We start from the raw sequence: 18,209 nt of genomic DNA, 5'->3' as shown, positions 1-18,209 counted from the left end.
TTTCGGCCTACCAGCTGTGAGGAAACTCCGCGCTGAACAGCGCTTGCGTACGCGGTCTCAGCAAGTTGGCGAAAATTTCACGAGCTATATCGAGGACGTCGTTGACTTGTGCAAGCGCGTTAACCCACACATGTCAGAGGCCGAGAAGATCAAGCACATTCTGCAAGGCATCGATGACGATGCCTTTCAGATGCTGTCGGCTCGAGATATCCGCACCGTCGCGGAAGTGGTTACATTGTGTCAAAGTTATGATGAACTGCGGAAACAAAGGGCCATAACTCGTGCGAACACCATGCACTCGGAGTCCCTTGCTGGCCTGACAGATGCAGGCGAACATTCTACTCTCCTGCCACAAATTAAGAGCTTCATTCGGGAAGAAGTTGCTCGACAGCTCTCCCTTATATCCTGCCATCAAGAACCTTCCTCGCACCTAGCTCCCAGTTTGCGCCACATTATTCAAGAACAGGTAGCTGAATCTCTTCCTCCAGCCCCTCAACCCATGCCTGTTACAGCGCCGTTAACATATGCGGCTGTTGCGGCCCGACCGCCACCTACATATGCTCCACCGCCACCTGCCTACGTTCAGCCGCCTCCTGCGCCTGCGCGAGAACCTGCGCAGTTTATGTGACCGGCTCCAAGACCACGTAATCCCTGGCGCACGACGGATAACCGGCCAATTTGTTACACTTGCGGGCTTGCTGGACACATTTCTCGTTATTGCCGCAACCGTCTCCCGGTGTCGGCACCACCTACTCATGGTTCTGCATACTGGTCTCCGACGCCTCAGTATTCCTCGCCTACTGAGCCTCCAGCCCGCCCTCATTTCTCCACAGACCGCTCAGTCATGTCCGACCGCCGTTCACCGTCGCCGCGACGCCGCTCTATCTCTCCGATGCGACGTCGACAGAACGCTTCACATGAGGAAAACTAGAGGCCGCAGTTCCTGAGGCGAGAACTGCGACCCAGTCGAACTTCCCAAGTCCTCATCTGTCGCCGACAAACCTAATTGAAGTTTTCGTCGAGGGTGTTGCTGTCATGGCTCTAATTGACACTGGTGCTGCGATTTCGGTAATGGACGCAAAACTATGTCGCACTTTAAAGAAAGTGAAGACGCCAATTGCGGGACTTTCGTTGCGAACGGCCAGCGCTCAGCATATCAAGCCTTTAGCAGCGTGCACCGCTCGAGTAGTTATCCAGAATGCCCTTTATACGATTGAGTTCGTCGTGCTGCCAAGTTGCTCGCACGCTGTAATTTTAGGCTGGGATTTCCTGTCGCGCCATGCTGCTATTATTGATTGTGCTCGAGCTGAAGTGGGGTTCTCGACTATGCCCAATGCCTTACCATGACGCTGATCAATCAAATTCCAGTGCTAAAGTCCTCGTCGCCGAAGATATCGACCTTCCTCCCTCCTCTTCAGTGCTTGTTCGTGTCGCTTGTGCATCTATTAGCGATGACACCGTTCTCTTCACACCAGCCCATACTTTCCTGCGCCGCAAGTGTCTTCCAATGCCCTACGCAGTGCTCGCTATTTCCGCTGGCCTTTCCAAGTTATGGGTCTCTAACCCATTTAACTCCCCTACTGCTTTGCGCCATGGCGAATTCCTCGGAGGTATCCAGCCAATCGCATCCCTTCTGATCTCTGAGGAACCTGACGACGCGCCGCACTGTGCCGTGACTGCGCTCAGCCCCCCTTCACCTGCGCCCGCTCCGCCCTCTACAGACTTGTTCCTCCGTTCCATCGATGCCGATCTTCCCCCAGAGCAGCGCACTCAACTTTTGAACCTACTACATGACTTTCGCTCCTCCTTCGACTCTCATCAAAGTTCTTTAGGTCAAACTTCTACAGTCCCTCATCGCATCGACACCGGCACCCACGCACCACTACGACAGCGCCCCTATCGTGTGTCTGCAACCGAACGCCAGGCTATTGAAGAGCAAGTCAACCTAATGATCCAGAATGGCGTGATTCAGCCCTCAAGCAGCCCTTGGGTCTCACCTGTTGTCCTTGTAAAAAAGAAAGATGGTTCTATCCGCTTCTGTGTCGATTATCGCCACCTTAATAAGATTACGCGAAAGGACGTCTATCCTCTCCCACGCATCGACGACGCTCTCGATTGTTTGCAAGGCGCCGAACTCTTTTCTTCCCTAGATTTACGTTCCGGGTACTGGCAAGTCCCCTTGGAAGCGGCTGATCGCCCCAAAACCGCCTTTGTAACTCCCGACGGCTTGTACGAATTCACAGTTACGCCGTTTGGCCTTTGTAATGCTCCGGCAACATTTGAGCGGATGATGGACACCATTTTGCGTGGCCTAAAGTGGAAGACATGCCTCTGCTACCTCGATGACATTGTCGTCTTTTCTCGTGACTTTGACACACACCTCTACCGTCTGAAGCACGTTTTGACCTGCCTATCTGATGTCGGACTGCAGCTGAATTTGAAAAAATGTCGTTTTGCCGCCCGCCAGCTCACCATTCTCGGCCACGTTGTTTCCAAAGAAGGTGTATCTCCAGACCCTGCCAAACTTCGTGCCGTAACAGCCTTTCCCAAACCGACTTCCATCAAAGATCTACGTAGCTTCCTCGGGCTGTGCTCTTACTTTCGCCGCTTTATTAGGAATTTTGCTTCCATTGCTGCTCCCTTGACAGAACTTCTGTCCGGCAGTTCCGACCTTTCGTCGTGGTCACCAGCGTGCGACGATGCCTTCAATGCTTTACGACACATCCTCACGGCACCGCCTGTCCTACGTCACTTCGACCCCACAGCGCCTACTGAGGTCCACACAGACGCCAGTGGTATTGGTCTCGGCGCTGTGCTCGCTCAGCGCAAAGCAGGTCATACTGAATACGTGGTCGCCTATGCTAGCCGTACACTCACGAAGGCTGAATCCAATTACTCTGTCACTGAAAAAGAATGCTTAGCGATTATTTGGGCTCTTACTAAATTCCGCCCTTACCTCTATGGTCGCCCTTTTGACGTAGTGACGGACCACCATGCGCTTTGCTGGCTTTTCTCACTGAAAGACCCGTCCGGCAGACTGGCAAGATGGGCTCTTCGCCTTCAGGAATATGATGTCCGCGTTGTTTACCGCTCTGGCCGCAAACATCACGACGCCGATGCCCTTCCCCGCTGCCCCCTTACAGCTGAGGTCGCGAGCCTTTCCCCTTCCGACGATTCCCCGCCATCGCTTCACATCGATGACATGCCGTCAGCGCAGCGGCAAGATCCTTGGATAAACTCTATCCTCGATTTTATCTCCAATCCTACAGCTGCTTCTCCATCGCGTGCTCTCCCCCGCCATGCTTCCCACTTCGCCATTCGTGATAACCTCCTCTACCGCCGCAACTACTGCGCGGATGGCCGCAAGTGGTTGCTAGTTATCCCCCGGCAGCTACGTTCGCAAATGTGTGACTATTTCCACGCTGACCCACAATCCGGTCACGCGGGCGTCTTCAAGACATACACTCGTCTCCGGTTGCGTTACTACTGGCGGGGTATGTACACCTTTGTACTCAAGTACGTTCGCTCATGCCTCACCTGTCAACGTCGCAAGCCATCTCCTCAACGTTCTGCTGGAGAGTTGCTGCCGTTACCCAGCCCACCACGTCCTTTCGACCGCGTCGGCATTGATTTGTACGGGCCGCTTCCCTACACTGCGGCCGGCAACCACTGGGCTATCGTAGCCGTTGATCATCTGACGAGGTATGCAGAAACCGCCGCACTTCCATCTACCACAGCGTCAGAAGTAGCTTCCTTCATTTTGCAGCGATTTGTTCTTCGCCATGGCGCACCTCGAGAGCTGCTCAGCGACCGAGGACGCGTTTTCTTGAGTGACGCTGTGAAAGCCTCGCTCACCAAGTGCAACATTATTCATAGAACCACCTCCGCCTATCATCCCCAGACTAATGGCCTCACTGAGCGTTTCAATCGTACCCTTGGCGACATGCTCTCTATGTACGTCTCCTCCAGCCACTCAAATTGGGACCTCGTCCTTCCGTATGTGACGTACGCATACAATACCGCAACGCAGTCTACTACTGGCTTCTCTCCTTTTTTTCTCCTCTACGGCCGTCACCCCTCTGCTACAATCGACACCATACTCCCGTATCAGCCAGACATATCAGAGTATACACCTGCGTCTCAAGCAGCCAGCATGCGGAAGACTGTCGACAAATCGCCCGCGCATTCACGGCTAACACCCAGTACCGCCATAAATCCAACCATGACAGCCAACACTCGACACCGCACTTCTCGTCTGGCGCTCTTGTGTGGCTATGGATACCTTCCAGCGCCCCTGGACTATCTTCAAAATTTCAGGCTAAATACCATGGCCCATACCGTGTTCTGGAGCGCACCTCTCCGGTTAATTACGTGGTGGAACCTGTTACGCCGTCCCACGATCTACGCCGGCGCGGACGCGAGATTGTTCACGTCCAGCGCCTCAAACCCTATTACGACCCTGCCGTCTTGCTCACGCCGTAAGTCGCCAGGATGTCTCCTCTTCGTCCCGCGGGTAATTGTGAAGAGGAAGAAGTGCACAAGGAACATGCCAGTCAGTGGCATCGTGATCGCTGCGCGTGCTAGATCTGACTGTGTTCGCTGCCGCTGTGTTCGCCGCTGATCTGCTTAGTCCTGCTGATCAAGTCCTGTTGCTCTACTGAATAAACCCCCCATTCTTGCAGGTGTTTTAAAACAGCGCATGTAGCCCGAATGTCTTAATTGCTGCAAGCTCTCTTACAGATGAAACCATGTTTGCCTGCATACATTCCCCTTGTGTGGTAACCACTCAGCACTCTCCAACATCTCGCGAGGCTGCAATGGTAAATTATCACGCCTAAAAACTCCACACTCATCATTCGAGCAGTGCGAGGCCAGCCCAGTCTTGCAATGATCCGAAAGATCAACACAGGCTCATAAATTTGTCACGGCGGCAGTGGCAGCCTCCAGAATTCATAAATGAGGATACCGGACACTGACTCTTCAAGTCCTGTATTTTGCTCAATGAAAATTGTCAATCAATTAATGCTGGAGCAGATGCGTACGCTCGCCTGTTCGGGGAGCCTTTCACGTTACCGTGAGAAAGCTTCCATGTGGCGAAACACATACAAATTATTATTGTTATTATTATTTTCACCTCAAATGCCCATGTGAAGGGGTTTCACATGAGGGATGGGCCTTAGGCGACGCAGATGAGTTTTTCAATGAAGTGCTTGAAGTGGACGTGGTTGCAGTGGCTAACAGCAGCAGCAAGAAGGTCATTCCAGTCCTTTGATGTCCGTATAGGTTTTAGTGACCGTTCAAACAGAGAAGGAATAAAAATTTCCCAACTTCTCTTTATTGCATGAAAATGGCACCGATAAACTGTGTCCAGGTTATTTCATAGATGCCGGCGCTAAGCTCTTAAGACGAAGAAAAAAAAAAAGAACACTCCAATGTGTAATCTGTTATTGTATACCGTCATGTGAAAAATTTGCAGCGATTTGAAGTTGGCCCGATTGAAATTCCGGCTGGGGAATCCGCCCATGGAAGTTGCCGGTGGCGTGGACTGCGCTAGGCCGCAAAGCCGCACCACGAAGTGATGTAACGATGGGCTGGAGCTAGGGGCACTCGGTAACTCGCATGGGTATAAAGAAGCAAAAGTAGGGGCAACTGGCGCCGTCAGTGCCTAGAGTTGACTGGCGCCTTGTTTCCCTTTTTAGCGCCGCGCTCTACCTAAGCGAGTCACGCGGTGTCCCTAGGTGTGGTGTGTGTTTCAGCAGCACACGTCGCTTTTACTAAACCATCGCGTGCCGCATTTAAGTCGAAATAAACGCATGCGTATGCTTTTTCCCGCACTCTTAGTTTCCTGCACAAATACAAGGTTTCTCTACGTAGGAACAATGGGCGTCTAAATTGCCAAGCTTGTTGTTCCCCACGGGGAATCCTCGGATGATTCCCTGAGCACGCCATTTTGTATAATTTGCAACCTCTTTGGCGGTTGTGTTTTTCGCCCGGCTCTTTGCAAATGGGCGTCTCTCATAGCCAGAGTCGGTTTGGGACGTTAAATCCCATAAATCATCTTTGCAAATGGTTTGTCACGCCTGTATGCTGTGTCGCCCGTCAGCTTCGCGTGATCTGGTGATTATCATGACGAGAAGCCAGCGTTCCCTTCGACACAAGCACACAGGAAGCATCGCCTTCATGTCAAAAGTGGCCCGTCACCACGTGCAGTGTGAAGACGCAGTGCAGTATGGCGGTGGCAGTGTTGTTGTATGTGATAGTGACCCCAAGAACCTTGTTGACGACAGCAGGAGACAGGGCACACGTGCACATGACTGCAAGCTTCGGGACTTCGTGCCGCACAGCCCTCGCGTTTGTGGAAATAACGGCCCGTCTCGTGCGGTAAGTTTTGTTTACCGTCATTCACTTCAGAGATGAAATGTGTCTGAAAAGAACAACGTCAAGAATTTTTTTTTTTCTCGTTCCGTTTCTGTCAGGAAGATTATTGTCCGCGTATTTTGCTCGCAAAGAGGCTGCCGTACGGTGCCTAAATATATATATATATATATATATATATATATATATATATATATATATATATATATATATATATATATATATATATATATATATATATATATATATATATATAGAGAGAGAGAGAGAGAGAGAGAGAGAGAGAGAGAAAAACTAATGAGCTTCGGTGATTATTATTTCTATACAAACCACGTTAATAATGCACAATAAGATTGCAATGCATACGCAGCGCTTCTGCATGTGCTATTGTAAGCGCAACCTGATTGAATTACTACTTAATAATGCCTGAACGTAGGGATATACTGTCAGTGAAAAATACATATATTCTTTTCGCACGGCCTTTCCGGGTAATGGTACTGTCCTGTAAATACGTACAGTGTACGTACTGCCTCAAACGTTCGCAGATGAGTGAAATAGGTGCTAGTGAAACTTTTTGTTAACCTCTTATGCAGAACCGGTCACGGAGTGTTGTCACGATAGTGCGAGGAAAAAGCATGGCTTGGAATTTTTTTCTTCTTACATGGAGTAAACAGTGCGCAAACGGAGGCGAAGCAAACGCTCGTGGTGCACGTAATTAGCGACGGGGCTAAAGGGATATTGGGTGATATTAAACGCACAAAAGATGACTGAGTAAAATACGTTTGGAAGAGTCAGCAGTAGAATGAACAGCAAAAGCGTCATGTTTGGCTGATGCTGAAGTTTCCCGAGCCCTAGCTGTGACCCGTGTGTGGCTAAGTGCGTGTGGCGTATCTCGGTGTGCAACGGCGGAGAACTTGATCCGGTTTCGTTGTAGCGAAATATTATCGAGTGTGTAGCCCCAGTGGACAATGGAGTACATGCCATAGGCCACTGGCCTACTTTTTGAAGTCCGGCACGGCCAGCGGTCCGACTGTATACAGTACGACCCAGGTTCGGCTCCAGAGGCCTGATTTCGGCGGAGAGCTCGTACCAAATTGTGAGCTTATAGGGTGGACAGATAGACCGCAGGAGACTGTGGTTTTCGTGCAGGGAGGCGAACACTACGACCCAACACTACGCCCGAACTTCACTAATAGATGGAAGAGAGCAAAATCAACGACATGGAGGGATTGCATCAGAACGACTATGCACGTCAACTATAGGCGATGCGCAAAACGCCGACAACGCCGCCTGTCGCCAAAGCCACAAAGCGTAGGCGGGCTCGGTCGGGCGCTGTTCATGTCAGCCTCTATGCGCGCGCGTCGCGTTTTCATCTTTGGTCGTGGTTTAACTGATATAACGCCGCTGTCAATCTTTAGCAACGTCCGGGAAGAGTTGCTGCGTAGTTGATTTTTCAAACAGACATAAAACCTTGCCAGGAACACGTTTGTATAAGTTTCCAGTGATGCTTCACGAGAACGACGGTGGCCGTGAATCGTGGTTTTTCGACGCAGAAAGCAAGCAATCGCACCGAATGACATTTGTTCAGGTTAATGCCATTTTTTTTTTCGACGCGCTGCTACACGACCAAAGCTAATGCCATTTCCAAAGTATGGTAACTGCGATTGACATGCAAATGTTGGTGCGCCTTCAATATGTTGCGAAGATCACTGCGCTGTAAACGAAAGCAGCCTTTAAATTGACATTCCTGTCTTGCATGCCTTGCAACCAACCTTTTGATTAGGACTATCAATTACGAAGTCAGCGGCAATGTCGGCGGCGCTTGTTTACGAAAGGGCACGGAAGGTGCACACGTCTGCGCTCGACTGCGAAACGCGTACGAGTTTCAACAACGCGTACACTTTGCGCACTAAAGCAAGTGTCAAGATCAACACGTAAAATAGGCAGTATCTAGTATACTCTCCGAAGGCGCTTCTATAGAACCTTCGAGTATCGCCCTATGGCGCAGCATACTACAGCCCCGTTGACTCCCGTACGTTTTCACCAGATCGTTCGCTCGGCGTATTAAGGCCCGTCGAAAAATGCCCTAGCTTGGCCTCATCAAGAAAGCATATGGCAAATTCGTGACGCTTGCCACATTGGATACCGCGAGCTTACCGCAACGACGCTTCCCGCGAAAGCAGCCGACGACGGCGCTCTGGCCGCGTGCTAGGCCCTAGTTGTCGCTATGCCTAAATGCCTAAACGGTTTCACATCAAAGCCGTAGCTGGAAGCGCTTTGGAAATAGTAATTTTTTTATTCCTTCATCAAATTAGGCGCTTATTATCCATAATCAACAGAGCATGCGTTTCTGAAGGTGGCGAAAGAAATTTGCCGTGTCGGCAACTCGGCGCCGACAGACCGCGGCAGCAGGAGCGACCTGTTCCGCCCGCGCTGGATGCGGTGGCTACGGATTGGCTGGCAGCAATGGGTGCCAGTTTTTTCTCTTTTTTTTTTACGATGGCATTTGGCATATTTCACAAACATGACAAGCTGCACAATTATAGGAGCACAGTAGCATTTATTGCAGGTGGCATGTTTGTAGTTTATTTTGGGTGTATCTTCTCATCGAGTCTCTGGCGTCGAGATAACACATTTCCTCGTTGATCGCATTCGGATGAGTACCTCAAACTCATTCGATACCTAAGGTCGTTTTCATCGAATGTCATTATATTTTCTCGGGTAGCAGCAAACAAATATCATTTTGAACGAACGTCATTCGATGGAAAAGGTATTAAATTTACCGTGTGGCAGGGCTGAGTGATAACTATTGATAACTATGTTTTTAGTGTTTTCTGCTTGTCATTGCACTTTCCATGAACACTTCTTGTTTAAATTTGGTTGACTCCACTACCGGGAATATACAATACGCATTAGATTTGTTAAATGCTTAGCCAGACAATATTTGGCGTGCATTGACATCGCACAGCACACAGTTGCATTTTGCGTTTCGCCTCCACTTAAACGCGGGTGGCGCGGTCGACTTCGGTCCCGATAACTCGATCTTCCTCAGTAGCCTGAGCTGCTGCGGCAGGTTATTGAACAGACAATTTCCAATATGCGTTTTGAAACTTGTCATGCAATTACTTTGAAGACCAGAGCCAGTGTTCTTGTTGGCTGGCAAGATTACGAAAACATAACATGTCGCTGTACTTGATATTCAATCTAAATGTTCTAGAGCTTGTTATAAAGCGCGCTGTAATTCTGCAGTTGGGCGCGAGGGTGATACAAATGAAATCAACATGATATTACAATAATAAAATAGGATATAAAGTTTAAATCTAATATGCTCTTGGCTAACCTGTGATGCGGCTTTTCAGATATGCTGATATCTCATTCCCCCATGAAATTATCTACCCGATCTGCCTTTTTGACGACGGAATACGTGAAATCCATGCCGTACAGGCAGTGGTAAAGCGCAAGCATGGAAAATCTGAACTCTTGCTACAGGAGCCCAATATGCGCTATTTATCTGATGCTCAGAATTTGCAAGCTCGCTGGCTTTTCCTGCGGTCGCACCGCTACGAAACCGCTCGCAGTTTCGAAGACGCCACCTACTTTTCTGTAGCAATTTATTGCATGTAAACGAAGCAAGCGTGTATCATGAAGCAAAGAAAGAGCATTGGTTCATAGGTCAAGGAATGAACGAATTAGGGTGGCGTTGTAATGGAAGCGGGGCACCCAAAATGAACTGCACTTCGTATATATGCGCAACCTTGTTTACGCCAGTCTGCAGGAGACACTTGACGCATATGGAGGCGATGCAGTTTCAGACGGCCGTGATATCAAACACATGTCCGCTATTATAAAAGGCGGTCCCCTTGCGCACACTGTCACCGCGGAAGTGCCCGCGAGACGCGCACAAACGGCAGATCGCACGCGCGCGCCACGGCCAGGCTTGCCGCATGAGGCCCGCCTCGGGTTCCGACGGCCGCCGCTAGGCGGCTTTCAGTGGCGCCCCTATAGGCGCTGCGCATGGCGTATAGTACGTACCATGAATTCCACTTCCCAGACGAAGACAAGTCCACTTGTCGAAACGCTGGCTCATCTGCGACCTGAGGCGTACCCTATTTACCCTTGTTCGGTTCTTCTTTTTTATACCGTGCAAACCATCTTCTTCCTTTCGTTCTACCTGACTTCTAAAAAAAGTGATGCTTCAACTTTAGGGGCCTATAAATAAAAACAGACTTAAAGCCCAAAAATTAATAGCAAATTAACATGTCACGAATGCAGTGAAAAAAAATATCATTCATATCATTGTAATGCTACATGAACACCGCTCAAATATTTCACGAAGCGATTTTTATTGATTTGGCGGGTTTTAAAGTCTGACAACCTACTAAAATATTGTGGAGCGCCAGACCCTCATTTTTCGCCCAAAACTTCAAAATGCATGGTTCCAATGGGATCACCACCTATCCCCAACGGTCTCTCCAAGAATGACCGATAAATGCGGGCTTGATTCGCTGCACGTGCTGATTTATAGGTCGCTCCAGGGACGGTCACATTTAAATTTACCACGTATTTCATGCTTTTTGTGGGAGAAAAAACAATGCAATTCAGCATGCTTTTCGTATGTAAAATTTTGTCTTGAACGGAGGGAGGGGACAATCGCGGCCGGGCCCCTTTATTTCATTCCTTGGGAGGTGCGCGATCCTTTGCAACGTTACCGAACACCACGTATGTACGTCATGTTTGCAAGGAGTCATTTTGAAATTTATGTATGCAAAAAATACAGACGGCGGTTTAACTCTTTATCATAGAATATCGTGCAGCAGCAGGCCGTTCTGACAAGATTGTTTGCTTTGCCTCAAATGTTAAACGTTATTTTCCAGTTTTAATCTGGCGACCATGCTTCCAGACCGATCTGTAAGAATCGCACTTTGTACTGTAGTTTTTCAAGCACCGTTACTGCGCATGCGCGAAGCTTCCTCGGCCACCATTTTCTCCGGGATGCCATGCGAAAATGAGGGGAGCAGTTCGCGGCACATGCTGTTCCACGAAACGACGTTCATAGCTTCGTTGACGAGACTAGCTGCTGCACAATAATTTCGTGCAGTGCTAGCATCTTCTAGGCCTTCGGACTGCACGCAATGCATTTTCCCCGCCTGCTCTAGCTCGCCTCAAGCGAGAAGACAGGGCCAGGTTCGCCACCGTCCTGTTGTAATGAGTTAACAGGGCGTGTGTGTGTGTGTGTGTGTGTGTGTGTGTGTGTGTGTGTGTGTGTGTGTGTGTGTGTGTGTGTGTGTGTGTGTGTGTGTGTGTGTGTGTGTGTGTGTGTGTGTGTGTGTGTGTGTGTGTGTGTGTGTGTGTGTCAAAGGGGGGGGGGGCGGAGTGTTTAACAGTGTGTCCACAGATGACTCACGCGTCTGTCCAGGCTGGGCGAGACCAGCCCTGCACGCAACTAGTGCTCCGAAAATATGCCCATTCCACTATGGTTGGTAACCCGTCCCGGCAAACGTACTTCGCCTGGCTCACTTTAGCCTGGCAGCCGCAAGAGAGGTGCGCGACTAGAAAAGGGTAAATTTCGTGGTCAGTGAAAAAGTTTGACGTGGCCCTCCACAAGAACATAATTTTGAAATACAGATAGGTCTCTGCAGCTGTTCTATTGCCCTTCTTATTGGCTTCCTGCTGACTTTTTTAGAGCGCAGCTCTTTGGCGTCCGTTCCTGGGTTTCGCGGCGGCGTCGGCCTCGTAACCAGTTCCGCTCGCATTTCAGCCCCCAGTTTGAGCCGGCGCTTCGGCAACCGGACCCTCGCAGGAAGAGGGGGGGGGGGCACACTCAGCGGCGATCGAGGGGGGCAGAAGCGCGCGCAGCAACCGAAGAGCACGAGGAAAGGGAGGGGGCGCCGGAGGCAGCGCTAGCAGCGACCGCGCTAGCAACACCGTCGCCGTCATGCAGAAAGAGGAGGAGGGGCTCCGCCTCTCTTCATGTGTGGCGGCGAGGGTGCTCTGCTGTTGCCGAAACGCCGCGGCTCGTTATCAGCGGATCACGGTGTGTGCATCCAACTCTCACTCGCTTCATTCGCTAGCGACGTCAGCGGCATCAGTCAGTCGCTGCTATCTGTTCGTCGCGCAACGTTCCCATGGGCCACCGCGTTGCTTCCCGCAACCTTACGATAACTCACTTGCACTTCTCCGACCACAAAGCTTCTTTCATGACAGCCAAAAACTGTTAGTGGAGCGTTTCTTGACGGAATACGGGCGAAAAAAAAAAAAACTGTCTATAATTGTACATTCGTGTCTTGCTCGAAATCTTTGCCTCAATTTATCACAAAGATGAAACAGGTTATGAGCTGCGCTCAAATTTCGCATTAGGATGTAACGTAATCGTGGGCAATTTTTATGTGCATATCGCTTCATGCATCCACATGTTTCTTTCTCTTAGCCAAGACATCGACTTCCGTTGTTTCCTACAGCCGCTGCCCACTGTTAGTCAGACAACCTCGGTTACCCTCCATGGTAAGCCGAAAAGCAGAGCAGTGACAGAAATCAGTCAAGAGCGCCAAGCAGTGCTACATCCCCTATAGGTCTCAGCGCCGTAGCTTTGGAGCAGAAGCCTTCTAGCTTCGCTGCTGAACCGGTTTCGCACATGTCGAGCATTCCTCTAGGGTGGCTAGAATTCCTCCACCGCCTTTTCTCCCTCAGTACGCGTCGCAGCCTTTTCTCTCCTTTCTGCACTCGTTCAAGCTCTCTGTACTCTGTGTGACGGATCTGTGTTCCTTCTCCTGTTACCCATCCCTCGGAAAGGTCAGAGGTGAAAATCAGCTTCAGACATCAGGTTTTTGCGAAAGCACTAAAAACGCAGGCATGACATCATCAATGCGGTTATTTGCCCGTGTAGTCGCGTTCAAGTCTCGTAATAGTACATTGAAGATTTTTTTTTATTCAAGCAAAGTCAAGAGCGATTCGTCAAACTTGAAGCTTTTTTTCCCGAGAATTGCTAAGGTCTGGTGAAAGAAAAACAAACAAACAAAAAAAAAGCTTTATTCATGTGTGTGGGGGGGGGGGGGGGGGGGGGGGGGAGTAAGAAAAAAATTCTGCGCGGTGAAAGTAAACAGCTCCAGGCGAAAAAAGGTCGGTTCCAGCTGGATTATGGAACCGAAAATTAAGTCCAGCTGGAATGTGCCGGTTTGTGGAAAATTTACACTTCCAGCCAGGCGCTGGAATGACTGCAGCTGCAATCGCATTCCCTTCCAGCTGGGAACAGGAAACCTACTTTTCCAGCTACGCCTAAAGGAAAGCCTGTGCTGAGTGTCGATGCTCTCTTTTTTCAAGCTGAGTGGCAAAAGTTTGCACCTTCCGCCAGCTAGTAAATTAAATTGTAAGACCGACAACAAATAGCGCATTTCTTTTTTCTCGTCTGCAAATGTAAAGCTTGCATTTACGTGTCCAGCACCTTTGGTCAATTAATTGATGCTGCGCAGGAGGGTGGACACTGCCTGCATCGAACCCTGCATGAGCATGCATGCTCATGCGTTTGTGCTATACATATACATAAGTGCACTTTATAGCACAACTCGAACATACAATTAAGGCAGGCCCACACGATCTCAGGGGCCGGATTTTTTGAAGTTGCCAATATATATTTGCATACTTGTTTTATCATCATCATCAGCCTGACTATACCCACTGCAGCGCGGAGGCCTCTCCCATATTTCTCCACTTAACCCGGTTCTGTGCTAGCTGCATCCACTTGACTCATGCGAACTTCTTAATCTCATCGGCCCACCTAACTTCCTGCCCCCCCCCCCCGCTACGCTTTCCTTCCCTTGGAATCCAGTTTGTTACCCAGCGACCATCGGTTATCCTCTCTTCGCACTACATGTCCTGCCCATGTCCATTTCTTCTTAATTATAGAATGTCGGTAACTTGAGTTATTTCTCTGACCCACTCTGCACGCTTCCTATCTCTTAATGTTTCGTTCCATATAGCCCTCTGGGTTGTCCTCAACTTAAGTAGAACTCTCTTGGTTAGCCTCCACTTGTTTTATAAGAGACCGTATATAGAAAGCCAATCAAACTGTAAGAACGGAAGAGGTAATGGAGTCCTGCCTGCGCTCGACTACTGTTCCCGAGGACGCGGGATCGAATTCCGGCCTCGGCGGCCGTTTTTCGATGGAGGCGAAAAGCAAGGCGCTCGTGTGCTGTGCGACGTCAGCGCACATTAACGAAACCCAGGTGGTCGAAATTTCCGGAGTCATCTACGGCGTCTCTCATATGGCCTGAATCGCTTTGGAACGTTAAACCTCACAAACAAAACCAAAAGATAATGGGCAAAGCGCGGGCCTATAATATACATATCAGTTGTATCAGTCACAATACAAAAACGGATGAAACATTCGAAGCATGCCAGCTTTTCATCACGACCCATTTTTCCAGCTCCAAAAAACTGCATGGCACAAATACGCACACCATATCAAATTTTACTCTCAACTGACTGAGGTGACCGCATATCGATCGATATGATAGAACCCCGTGCTGTCATATTTTTCGTACTAAAGGAAGCGTACCAGCCAGTAAACGCGCAGTATATGTACCGAATGCAGAGAACGTAAAAGAAAAAAAGACAAAAAAAAAAAAAAAACTTCCATTAGTAATTGTGCACCGCGGGTTTTTTTTTTTTTTCTTTCTTTCTTTTTCCCTACAAGCTACTGTTCAGTATGGGCAGAACATCCTAAACGCACTGCCATGCCTGAGCGCAGGCACCGCGTCGATCGCGTTCAGCGGGCGGGAGATCTCCGTTATTTTCGTGGCGGGTGCCTAAACCTAGGAAAAAGCTATCGTGTGTCTGTGGAATGTGTATACACAACCTGCGTCGTTTAATTAAGCTGCAGAGGTCAAGGAAAAAAAATGCCGAGAACGAAACCACAGAGGTCGTGCTCCGTTTGGCACGGTATAGTTTCGTTTCTCTTTGCGATTTTGATTGTTCGCGCTCGCGTTAATTGCAGTGGTTATCGATCTGCCCCGTGAGAAGGAGCAAAATTCACGTCGTTCTGAGCGTGCGAGACTTCAGTGCGAAACAGACAGAGCATTTCACACCATCCAAGCGCCGATGGAGAGTATATCGATCGAAATGACGGCATGCTGTCAAACGGCCGCATTAGCGAAGTGCGACCAGGAACACTGCCACAATTAATTGCGAGGTAGCAGTTTAAACCACCTGGTTCCTGAACCAGCTGGCACTGCACAGTACACGGGGCTCTGCGCTTCGTTTCCGCAGAAACGCGGCCTGCGACTTTAGGATGATCAGTTGAGCACCCTAATCACTGAGCCACCATGTCAGAGGGAAATGTAACATTCGGAAATGTAGCTATGCCGGGGGCGGATCTATGGGCCACTCTTTGTAAGAGTGATCGCGGGGACGGTATATCTCGTATAAATTTCTTGGGATTTTTTCTTAGTAAAAAAAAATATGGTGTTCAGCCTGGTTTTTCAGTTTAAAATTTTCACTAAGAAACAAATGGGAAATATCTTCACTTTCATAGCCCATCCTTCTTATACATTTCCTGCCCATAATTAACATGCTGTACATGTACTGTATACCCATTCTAAAAGCCTGCGAGAATATACAGCAGAAGCTCTTTCTTCCTCTCTTTCGTTCCCTTTCTTTTGCTACTAGTAGTGCTTAGTGAAAATGCAACCGCCTGCATCCCAAGCACATCACTGTACCTTTCATCCTTATCTGCCCTCTGCGTCCCTATATCCACCTTATCCCTGACTAGGAGTTTTTCTAGGAACTTAAATTAGGATTGCTTGTCTAACATTTTGTGTTGTGGTGGTGGGCAGGCATTTAAGAGAAGCATTAGTAGAGGTAGGGTGACCATGCACCACCTGTTAGCTAAATGCGGGACATGCTGACATGGGGGGGGGAATGAGGATGATGACATATGTAGCAGGATCGGAAATGTGTTCCACATCAGGAACTTGGCATCCTGGAGAGCATTCACGCTCTCGCAGGTCTCTAAAATTGCCCACTTCAACTACCCATCCAATATACCAACAAGCTACATCCCCTTGGTAAAGGCTCCCTTCCCTTCCCACCCATGCGCAATGCCGCTTTCTTCCAGTTATTTGTCCTGTGCATTGCATACATGCCTAGACCATTTTCTCCTCCTGTCTAATGAGGCAGTAAAATTTACAGAAGACATATATTCCACCACCGCTGCAATGTATAGTGCTGTACACATTTGTTTTAAGGTATGAAAATACCATTTTGGTTTCACCACTGTGCATTTACTTTGACTACTGAGCTGCCTTTCTTGACAAATTGCTTCACTGAGCAACAAGACCAAAAGATAAATTTCTTAGAACCATAAAGCTTGCGCCACTTCTGCATCAAGCTGCAACAACACCTTGAAAGTCATTGTGGAGACAAAGTGAATAAAAGGAAGCACGCATCTATATACAGTGTTCTGCAAAATTCTGGGAACCGGCTTAGAGAATTTTCCCACCTCGACCAGTGGGAAATTTTTCCTAGATGGTTCCGATAAAGTTGAAGAACACTATAGTGCTCTAGAGCCATAGCAAAGACACAAAAGTGAATGATAAGTTTATTGGTTAAACTATTGTAACAGCTCGTTTACAAAATGGTACCACAGGTGGCAGGGTAAACAATCAGCATGACCTTCTCAGCATCCATGAAAATGTTAAAAGGATAAGATATAGTAAATTGGATCATGCTGATGTGGTGTACATACCCGAGCCTGCTGTTGCAACATTTATTAACCCTGCTGATCCAAGGATACAATTGAATGCTTTGCTTAAATTGCTCACTCAGTACAACAGCACACACTCTGTACAGGTCAGTGCAGATTGATTCATTCACTAAAACTACACCCAACATCAAAGTTACGGTGTTTCATGTTGTAATATGCACTGCATACAGCACAAACAACCCTGAAATAACAAATAAACCACATGTAGTTTGGATTGCAGCAGTAACATGATAAGACTGTCTCGGCTTAGTCTCATCACGTTATTGTGTGTTTGTGGTTTTGGCATAACTGCCACCATTAGCCACTAGGAGCAGACAACTCCCTGTGACGGTGGATTTTCACGGTGTAGGAGACCTGAGGCCAATGAGTGCCAAGCACAAGATAAGTGCATAACTCGAGTCAGTAAAATGTGCTGGGTGTGAAGCTTTTAGAAGGTGATTAATATCAATAGCTCTAAAAGATTAATTTGCAGTGTATAACAGAGAGAGAGAGAGAGAAAACTTTATTTCGAAAAGAAAAAGAAAAGAGAAAGGAAAAAGAAAAAAAAAAAGAGAAAAAAAAAGGGGGGGGGGGCAGTGAGTGGAGTCTTCATTTCAAGACCCCAGTGGCCTCGGCTGCCGCTCTTGCCTGAGTTACCAGCCTACGCTGGGTCTATAACAAGATCTGCAAAAATTACTAAGCTGACATGAGGTTAAGATGCCTCAGTGGCAGCCCTTGCCTGGGCAAATATGGCGAGGCCTGTGATGTGTGGGCTTGAAAAAAACAAAAAACAAATCATCTTTTCAGGATTGGGAAAGAGGCTCAGGTTTAGGCTGGTAAAATTTTCATGTAAAAAACCTACATCCTGAAAACAACTTTCTCTTTTTAAAGAAAACATTTGATGGGCACCACTGAGAAAGAAGGATCTGTGTATGGGTATCTGATTTATGTACCACTCTGGAAAGAGAAACCTTCTTTCTTATTCTAGCCTTCTACAGATGAATAAAACATGGATGACAGCCAGTCATGGCGTTTACAGCAATGTGGTGGCAGCGCATTAGTACTTAGAAGATATAAATGTGTTGTGTGTGTGCATGTA

General features: G+C 48.4%; 1 protein-coding gene and 1 long non-coding RNA gene across 5 annotated transcripts in view; both read left to right on the top strand.

Moving 5' to 3' along the window:
- LOC146171003 (uncharacterized) overlaps positions 1–18,209 on the top strand; it is a 359,551-nt gene that overhangs the window by 51,682 nt on the left and 289,660 nt on the right. The window lies entirely within an intron of this gene.
- Positions 5,752–18,209, top strand: part of LOC146171010 (uncharacterized) — a 63,224-nt gene continuing 50,766 nt past the window's right edge. Inside the window, exons 1-2 of one of the 3 annotated variants that reach the window (XR_014703031.1) lie at positions 5,752–6,381; positions 7,525–7,631. Coding sequence is in view for 2 of the 3 variants with exons in the window: in XM_084586647.1 (XP_084442773.1) it covers positions 6,067–6,381 (315 nt within the window). In the remaining variant the exon portion in view is untranslated. Of the gene's footprint in view, positions 6,382–7,524; positions 7,632–18,209 lie in introns of those variants that run through there. The other 2 variants (XM_084586647.1, XM_084586646.1) reach the window with 2 other exon arrangements.

The sequence above is a fragment of the Amblyomma maculatum genome, unplaced genomic scaffold (assembly GCF_055883805.1).
Source record: "Amblyomma maculatum isolate TAMU_Amacu unplaced genomic scaffold, ASM5588380v1 scaffold_24, whole genome shotgun sequence".
NCBI classification, from domain to species: domain Eukaryota; kingdom Metazoa; phylum Arthropoda; class Arachnida; order Ixodida; family Ixodidae; genus Amblyomma; species Amblyomma maculatum.
Note: the sequence above shows the minus strand (reverse complement) of the source record. Positions and strands in the feature narration are given on the sequence as shown.